The 10,238-nt window shown below is 42.1% G+C and overlaps 1 protein-coding gene across 1 annotated transcript; it reads left to right on the plus strand.

Moving 5' to 3' along the window:
* Positions 1 to 7,112: 7,112 nt before the first annotated feature.
* On the plus strand, positions 7,113 to 8,671 carry LOC308524306 (F-box only protein 31-like; the record flags this gene model as incomplete). The annotated part of the gene is made up of 1 exon (XM_081098632.1): positions 7,113 to 8,671. Exon 1 carries the CDS (start codon positions 7,211 to 7,213, stop codon positions 8,669 to 8,671), a length of 1,461 nt encoding a protein of 486 aa, XP_080954758.1. The 5' UTR covers positions 7,113 to 7,210.
* Positions 8,672 to 10,238: the final 1,567 nt, after the last annotated feature.

A 10,238-nucleotide genomic window follows, 5' to 3' on the forward strand; every position in this document is an offset into this window, starting at 1 on the left:
TACATATTTATTACATATATATTAATAATATATATATACTAAAAGGCTAATATGCAAAGTGTCCCCTCAGGAGTTTGACTGGCAGCTGGAAGGAAGGCCCCAGCTGGCAGCCAGGAGGCCCCAATCAGCCCTGATCGCTGGCCAGTCCTAGGGACCCTACTCGTGAACGAATTTCATGCACTAGACCTCTAGTCCTGTAAGATAAAAGGCTAATATGCAAATCAGCCAAACTGCAGAACAACTGGTCGCTTTGACATGCACTGACCACCAGGGGGCAGACGCTCAACACAAGAGCTGCCCCATGGTGATCAGTGTGCTCCCACAGGGGGAGCGCCGCTCAAACAGAAGTGGGGAGTGGGCCTAAGCCATCAGTCAGACATGCCCCGAGGGTTCCTGAACTGCGAGAAGGGTCAGGCCAGGCTGAGGAACCCCCCAAGTACACGAATTCCGTGGACCAGGCCTCTAGTATATATATAAATGTACAAGGTAAATGTACTAAACTTCAAAGCCACCCTATTAGAAATGTTAACACTTTCCTCTATTGTGATGGCTATGGAGAATCACAACTCACCTTTCCCTCAGCACCTTAGGACCTAATGCCTACAATGGCTGCACCTCTAGCTCCAATACAAGCCACCACATCCACACCCCCCAAGGCTGCTCCTAGCCAATGAATGAGCTTTGTGGGATACTAAATAAAGCCCAAGGCTATTTAAAGGGCAATCCTAAAAAATAAAATAAAATTAATAAAGTACAATCCTAGCACCACCCACAGCCACATTCTCAGAGCAACACAGTCAGAGGCTCTTTTTACCTTTTCTCTCTCCCTCATTCATTTCTCCTTCTTTTTCTCCCTTTTCATAGGTGTCAGTTATCTACTGGTGTCTGAAGGTGCTTCTTTCTGCCTTTTCTTGCTCCCTTACCCTTCACCAGGTTTCCTTTCCAATAAACCTTTTTCACATCTGATTCTCTTAGCATCTGCTTCAAGAACCTGATTGAAAACCACCATAAACAACTAGAGGCTCGGTGCATGAAATTTGTGCATGGGGGAGGGGAGTCCCTCAGCCCAGCCTGTAAGAATGCCAATGTCCCTCACCCCAGCCTCTGTCCAGAGGCCCCTCCTTTCCCTCTGCATGTCCAGGGCATGGACACTGGGCTTGTGTTGCCGGGGGCGATGCGAGCCCAGCATCCTGCACCCAGGCCTCTGGCCAGAAGCCCCTCCCCACCCTCTGTGCGTCCAGGGTGCAGATGCTGGGCTCGCATTGCCGGGGCGATGCCAACAGTGTCCCACCCCGGCCTCTATGGGCACCTCCATCTTTGCTGTGGACTGATGGTTAATTTGCATATTACTTTTTTATTAGATAGGCTAGTTCATATCTCCCTTCCCAGCCTTATTTTGTCTGTTCGGCCCTTACTACTCTTTGGCCCTTACTACTTATTTATCTTGTTTATTGTATTTCTCTTCTCTTGTTAGAATGAATCTAAGCTCCATGAAGGCAAGGAATTCTGTGTGTTCTCTATTGTATCCCCAATACCTAGAATGCTTCCTGGCTCACAATAAGTGCTCAATAAACATTTGATAAGTAAATTAATGAAAGGACATTAAATAAGACTTGAATAATGTTCCTGAAAAAGAGAAATATCCCAGTGGAATTTTTTAAAGTTCAACTTGAAAAATAAATACTTAAAAATAGACAAGAAAATGCCAAAAAGGAATAGCAATGTATGATATGAGATATTGAAGAGTATAAAGATACAATAATTAAACCAGCTTGACACCAATTTGGACATTGACAAATTGGTCAGTAGAACAAAATGAAGTCCAATCTCAAGTATTTTTAAGAACTTGGTATATGGAAAAACATGGCATTTAAAATTTGTATAAAAAGGATTATTCAACAAGCAATGTTAGGAAATCCAGCCATCTGGGGAAAAAATAGATCTGCACTTTATGTCATATACAACTTATATGCCATATGGAGCAAAGATTTAAATACAAAAACAAAATTATAAAGTACTAGAAGAAATATATATCTATATTTGGGGGTTGAAGAAGATAATTATAGCATGTTACTAGTGGCAAAACATAAATAAAATATTAATAGATTAGATAATCTGAAAAACAAAACAATAATCAACACATCTATACATTAAAAAATATAAATAATACTGGATTGTTTCCAACCAAATTAATGGTTGGGAAAAAAAATACATGCTATACATATGACAAAGGTTAATTTTTAATGACTGTATCATTGTTTCACCAGTATCAGTAATTGCATACTTAACAAATAGACAGATCTTAAGAAATCAATAAGAAAATGATGAAAAGATGATTCATATAAGGAGAAATGTGCCCTGGTGTGATAGCTCAGTTGGTCGAAGCATCATCCTGATATTCCAAGGTTGTGGATTCCATCCCCATTCAGGGAACACACAAGATCAACCAATGATTGCATAAATAAGTGGAAGAACAAATCAATGTTTCTCTTTCTCTCTATCCCTTCCTCTGTCTCTCAAATCAATTTTAAAAAAGAAGAAATGCAAATAACCTATATAATTATGAAAAAATATTTAACTCATAGAATTGCAATTAAAAACCATAAGGCACCATTTTCACCATTACAAGATAAATAGAATGTTTACATCAAATAGAGAAATTATCTATTTTTTATGCCATTGATGATTCTGTCAACAATCTTTCTGTAGGATTATTGGGCACTATATTTTTTAAAACTTAAGATTTTATATATAGTTATATATCTTTTGAGCTATGGTTTTTCCTTCAATGATTGCACCATAAGAAAATAACCATAAATATGAGCAAAAATTTCACTAAAAATATATTCTTTCAGCATATTACACAAAGACCTATAGGGAGATGGTGACTTTCAAGGGCCGTTCTTCTCTATGTGTTGGCTTAGCATTTTGCATATGTCCATTTTATGACACCTCCATGTGACAACAGAGAGAGAGAAGATTCAATGCTTCCACTCCAAAATGACATACGCCACTTCAACTCACATTTTATTTGCCAAAGTCAGTGGTCACATCCAATCTCAAAGGACCATAAAGTAAGTCATGTAGTGGGCCTGGAAGCAGAGGGGAATTGGATATTGATGAGTAATAGTATTGCTTACCATGCAGTGTTATTGTTAAGAGTTTAAAATGATAAAATCATTTGTAAAAATTGTGTGTGTATGTGTGTGTGTGTGTACACATAGATATAGACAGATGTACATATGCATATACAGAGTCAACATCTCTGTTGACTTGCAACATCTCTCAGGCTTGCAATACTGAGAATTAATTTTCATTTTCTCTTTTCCTGCATTTTTAACATTTTCCACAATGAGCAAGTGTTATAATAAAAAAATCAATTATAGCATTTAAATAAACAGTAACAAACATGTTGGAAATATTTTCTTTTCCTTGGTAAATGTATAGTATATGTCTACAACTGTTTGAAGCCCAGAGTTTTGGATCTTTTAAGTAAGCAATGTTCTTTAAATTTTACCCTTTGCCATTTTTGATGATTTCTATTTCTTTCTGCACTGCTTTGTTCAGGTCCTTAAGCTGAATAAATCATGAAACTTTTGTTTGAGTGGTCTTTAATTTCCATTCCAGTAAGATGGTGCTCAATGTGTGCGATTGAACCATGATTATAGTAGCACTACTCCTCTTAAGAAGACATAGGAAAGGACACACGGAGTTAAGTGTGCTCTGAAGGCATGTGAGCAATTGCCACTGAAGTGATTTAAGATATGACCTTTTCTCTTGTATTCTCAACCACAAGTGTTCTTAAAGGGGAGAAAAAAAGAAAAAAAGGAAAAGAGCTTCCTGCATTCTGATTACCATAGGACCTGACCCCATTTTGCTTAGCAAAGAAATTTGAAGTTTGAAATGTAACCCTGGATTCCACTTCATTCTTGCCCCTTAGAATTCAAGTGACTGTGTTGGCAGAGGTGAAAGCCCTGCTTGACTTAGGTGTCCTGTAAGTCCAGTTGAACAGGGCCCCTTTCAGAGGCTGTTGGCTATTTCCCTGAGCTTTCACAGCCGATCTGCACCCTGTAAGCATGGTGCCTGTGGTATAACATTGAGATTAATGAGTTGAATCTGCTCTAGATGACAGGGTCTCTGGAGTGCATCCAGACCAGCCTACACACAGAACTTCTCATGTGTATAAAGCTGCCTCTTTAGAGAGATATATTTGGATATTCACAGGTTCTGATGAGAAGCTTACTCTCTTTCAGATTTGGGGACCCAGAAGGAGGACTGTATGGTCTAGATTCAGTGATGGCGAACCTATGACACGCGAATTCATTTTTTTGGTTGATTTTTCTTTGTTAAATGGCATTTAAATATATAAAATAAATATCAAAAATGTAAATCTTTGTTTTACTATGGTTGCAAATATCAAAAAATTTTTATATGTGACACGGCATCAGAGTTAAGTCAGGGTTTTTCAAAATGCTGACACGCTGAGCTCAAAAGATTTGCCATCACTGGTCTAGAAGCTTGCATCTCTTTCACTCCTGGAGAATGTTGCTTATCTGTCTACTGTGAATCTTGATTTTATTAGCTTTTGTTCTGAATCTCTACAATAAACAGACCCTATTTAATTTACCAAACAATATCTCTGCCTGTCAGTTCATCAATCTGAGCCAATTATTTCCATTTATCAATATGGAGGTCATGAAAGAATGGAAAAGAACTTGAGCTCACTTAAACATAAAAATTGGATTTACTTTAAGAATACACACAGAGATACCCAAAATATGTGTTCTAACTCTGAGAGAGAGAATCAGGATGGTGTTTCTTAGGTCAGGGAACTTAGGACTCTATGTCCAATAAATAGAGACCTTGGTTCAGTGTAACAAATTCAATTGTATCAGCTGATACCACTCATGGATGGTGTGAGGCAGTTTTCAGGGAAGGGTGATTGTGAATTATCTAGTAAATCACTACATGGAGAGGGCATGCTATTGAGAACTCTTTAGAGGCTCCCATGGTAGGCATACCAGTCTCCATCGCTTCTCAATTCCCTTCCTATGGTGCATGGAGTATTGCATCCATCAGCAGCCATGCAGGTAAGTGAGGCCATGTAATTAGTTCTGGCCAAATGAAGAGTGGGTCAAGTGAAAGATGTCACGTCTGGGTGGAAAAATAAAATTATATAATTATCTAGTTGTGCTCTTCCCTGATGAATCAACCAAGAAGGCTGCACATCATGGTGGCATCTCTAGCAGTCTGGAGTTTGAGGTCATCCCATGGAGAATGGTTGCCCCTGGATAGATACCTGGCTTAGTAGCTAAATTTGCTTCAGTGAGACATACAGCTTTGTGGTATTAAAACACTCAGATTTGGGGGTTGTTACTATAGCAAAACCAGTCTATCTTGACTAACTTACTCTGTAAGTCATCTCTAGGCTGCATTGAAGTCTAGCTTTGCAGACTCTTTGATCTGGCTCCTAGTTCAGGCCATTGATGAATGCTGATCACTGCTCTAGTCCATTCGACACTAGGTCTTCCAAATCACTCAGCCACCGAAGGACTATATCCCATCTCTAAGACCCTTAAACCAAAGAGCTGCTCTGATGAAGTCAGCTGCTGTACCACTCTTCAGATGTGTTCTTTTGTCCTTCAATCTTTATTCTGTAAAGTGTTTATGAGAATGGGTTTTGGCTTCAGATGAGCTTGGGTACAAATCCAACCTCAACTATTTCTAACCAAGAAAATGGAAGAAATAAGAAAGTTGCTTCATCTCTCTAAAAGTTGTTTCCTTATAGAGATGGCATTAGCATTTACTCATAGACTTGTTGTAAAGGTAAAATGAGATGATGTGATTAAAGTACCTGGCGGGAAGTGCTGTCACAAAGCTCATGCTCTTTAAATCTGGTTATTATTGGTCTTATCAGCTCTTCCCCAGTTCAGGGTCAGTTTCCAAATCCTTAAGTACTTTCCTTATGAGTCACCTTATGAGTCACCTAATAGCCATGGTCACTGGTCAAATCTGGAAGACATGGGATGACCTGACATCGTATTCCAAAATCTTCATCTACTGGCCTTTTCCTTGGAGTTTAAAGCTTGGGATTTTACCTTCTTAAATAGAGGCTCATTAAAGAAACAGGTGCCAGTGACTTCGTTTCCTATCTCAGTGTATGTGTTCCCAAGCAATCCGTTGTCTAAACAGGAAGTAGGAAAGAATAAGCAATGTGCCTACACCCCTTTGGTTATTGGTTCAGCTGATATTGGTGGGCTATGCTTTGAAGAGTGAATCCTCTTTATTTTCTGCCTCTTATTTTTTTTTAAATATATTTTTATTGATTTCAGAGAGGAAGGAAGAGGGAGGGAGGGAGAGAGAGAGAGAGGGAGAGAGAAATATCCATGATGAGAGAGAATCATGGATTGGCTACCTCCTACAAGTCCCCCACTGGGGATCCACAACCCAGGCATGTGCCCTTGACCGGAGGCCGATGCTCTATGCACTGAGCTAAACCAGCTAGGGCCTGCCTCTTATTTTTCTTTTTTCCTTTTTTTTCCCCAATCAGAACAAACTTTATTAACATATATGTATATGTAAAATGAAATATTTATATAAATCAAGTATGTTCTCAGAATTATAGGAACTAACCCAATGTTTTTCAAGTTCACATAACCTAGAAGTTCCACTTCTAGGCACATACCCAAAAGAAATGGAAACATATTCACACAAAAAACTTGTATACAATGTTCATAACAGCGTTATTCATAAGAGCCTCAAACTGGAAACAACCCAAATGCTCATCAGCTGATGAATGGGTAAACAAAAGGTGGTATGCCCATACACTAGAATATAGCATACATAAAACTCTAAAATGTTATGCTAAGTGAAAGAAGCCAGTCACAAAAGACCAGATATTATGACTGCATTTATGTGAAATGTCTGCCCCCTCCTCCCCGCCCTGCCCATAGGCATATCCCTGGTGGCATAGTCATACAGAAATCAGATTAGTGACTGCCTGGGGCTAGGGCGGGAGGACAGGGAGGGGGCACTGGGAAAGGGAGGCAACTGTTAATGGTTATGGGTTTAAAGTCCTACAATTGGCTCCTCTCTGAGGGGGCGTGGCTAGGCCCTGGGGGCGTGGCTGGACTCTTGGGCGGGAGGAGCCAGCTTAAAGCCTGGCTGAGGCACAGCGGCCCACACTGTGGGGGCTGTTACCTGTGGAGGCATGGAGGAGTGCGCTTGCCTCTGCAGCGTGGGCTCTTCACGGGGATGTCGGGGATGTCGGTGTCCTCAGAAGCGCCAGCGCCCAGCTGAGATGGCAGCGGCCGACAGCAAGCCGGCCCCAGCAAAAAAGCACATCGAGGGGGATGTGGCAGCGCGGTGCTGTGCGGGGAGTGGAGGAATTGCGAGCCCCATGCCGGCCCCGCACTGCTCGCTGCAGGACCTGCCGGTGGAGATGCTGGTGGAGATCTTCACCTGGGTTCCCGGCACCCACCTGCCCAGACTGGCCCAGACCTGCACCAAATTCCACCACATCCTGCACATCGACAGCATCTGGAGAAGGCGCTGCCAGGAGGAGTTTGGCGTTCGTGAAAACTTGCAGAGCCTGGAGATGATCGGTATGTCTTATCGGGAAGTCTATGCGAAGCTGTTCCCATACAGACACATTTTGGGATTGTGGCAGCTAGATAATGAGTACTATAGAACACTAGTGAATGTCGTGGTGGACGGCTTATGCATTACTGGTTGGAAATACAGGCCTTCCCTTCACACCCATGTGGGTGGCCCAATACGTTTCCAGCCCTCGTTCAGAATTCGCCTGACGGAGAGGAAATCAGCCACGGTGGAGTGCATGGAAGGCCTAGACAGCAGGCCCCACAAGCGCCACGTGCAGATTCAGAAGGACAGGTTCACCACCCGGTGCAAGAACACAGACCACAGAACGGATTTACCAACGTGGCTTAGGGAAGAAGGGGGGCTGGTGCTGGAGGACAGACAGCAGTATAACTGGCTGACCTACCGCCGCCTCTATCTCCCGCCGAGCCACCCGGACGACCTCATCAGGCCGGGCCTCTTCCAATACTACTACGATGCCTTCGGCCTAAAGATTGCCATGCTCAGCTTCCATGGGAAGTATGCCAGGGTCACCAAGATCACGGGAATCTCCAAGAAGACGTTAGAGATCCACCTCATGCGCCGCATCCAGCTGCGAGATGGCGAGATCTTCCGCAACTTCAACGAGCTCTCCCGCGTGGTCCAGGAGATTGACGAGCAGGTGATCCGGGAGCAGCAGCAGCAGCAAGAAGACGGGACTGAGGAAAGCGAGGGCCATGGCTGGCAGAGCCCTGCCCAGCCCAGCGCCGGGGAGTCTAGGGCTGCAGCTTCGGAGGAGCAGCCTGTCCCGTTTGTTCTGCCTGTGGGCGTGCGCTCCAGTGACCAGAACTACCCCGGAACCTGCAGGATGTGTTTCTATGGCGTGGACACTATTACCTTACCTGGCTTAGCCTACCACGGGCGCTTCCCTGGCATCTTCATCCTGTTCGATGAGAACCACTTCGGGTTCATCTGGCTGGAGGCGAAATACTTCTTCCTGTGCGGCAGAGTACAGAACAGCTTCCAGAATGTGGAGGCACCATCCCCGCAGGCTTTCCTGGAGATGCTCAAGAACATTCAGTCCATGCCCTAACCGGTTTGGCTCACTGGATAGAGCATCGGCCTGCGGACTGCAAGGTCCCAGGTTCGATTCTGGTCAAGGGCATGTACCTTGGTTTCGGGCACATCCCCAGTAGGGGGTGTGCAGGAGGCAGCTGATCGATGTTTCTCTCTCATTGATGTTTCTAACTCTCTATCTCTCTCCCTTCCTCTCTGTAAAAAGTAAATAAAATATATTTTAAAAAATCAATTGTATAAAAATAAAATAAAAAACATTCATGAGAATGTTTAAAAATTGGACCCCTCTTACATTGCTGGTGGAAATGTAAAATAGTGGGGCCACATTGGAAAACGAGTCACCAGATGGCCCGGAAGTTCCACTTCTAGGTACATACCCAAAAGAAACGGAAACATGTCCACACAAAACTTGTACACAATGTTCATAGCAGCGTTATTCATAAGAGCCTCAAACCGAAACAACCCAAATGCTCATCAACTGATGAATGGGTAAACAAAAGGTGGAATGCCCATACACTAGAATATAGCATACATAAAACTTTAAAATGTTATGCTAAGTGAAAGAAGCCAGTCACTTATTTTTCTTTAGTTCACCCATCCTGTGTCCCAGCCATTCTGAACATTTATCATTTCCTCCAGAGCCATGCTTTGCTTACCTACCAGCATTCACGCATATGCCTTAGATTTATTTAGATTTGATAATCTCTGGTGCTGGAGTTGTCACTTTACTCTCTAAACATCAGTTTCCTTTCATTCAAAATGAGAATAATAATACCCACATCACTGAGTTAAAGTGAGAATCAAATAAGACAATTCATATACAACACTTAGCACAATAAAGGTGGCTATTAATAAAATACTTTCCTATTGCAGGATCATTAGTCAGGGATCCACACTGTAGTTTTTGCATGTGAACAATTGTCTTCATTTAGCTCTGGATCATACTCCATTTTCAGTTTTGAAATCCTGGAGAACCCATCTTTGAATCGTAATTTCTATATTTCCTGTCCCTTATAGAAGGACCTTTTCTTATTTATTTATTTATTTATTTATTTATTTATTTAATTGCTTAAAGTATTACAAAGGGTATTACATATGTGTCTTTTTTCCCCCCCCGTCCTTGACTATCCCCTGGCCTCCCCCACCCCCCAGCGTCCCATGTCCATTGATTATGCATATATGCATGCATACAAGTCCTTCGGTTGATCTCTTATACCCCTCCCTCCTGCCCCCCAACTTTCCCCGGCCTTCCCGCTGCAGTTTGACAATCTGTTTGAGGCAGCTCTGCCTCTGTATCTATTATTGTTCAAAAGTTTATAATGGTCTCTATTATCCATGAATGAGTGAGATCATGTGGTATTTTTCCTTCATTGACTGGCTTATTTCACTTAGCATAATGCTCTCCAGTTCCATCCATGCCATTGCAAGTGGTAGGAGTTCAGAAGGACCTTTTCTTCCAATAAACTATTTGAGTAGCCATCACACTTATGAAATATATCAATTTTTAGTGCACATATTGATATTTTTAAATTCCTTATTATGAACTAAGTTATCAGGTCCTTAATTATAGGGCCATGTCTTAA

Source organism: Myotis nattereri, assembly GCF_964212035.1.
Source record: "Myotis nattereri genome assembly, chromosome: 1".
In the NCBI taxonomy this organism is placed as follows: domain Eukaryota; kingdom Metazoa; phylum Chordata; class Mammalia; order Chiroptera; family Vespertilionidae; genus Myotis; species Myotis nattereri.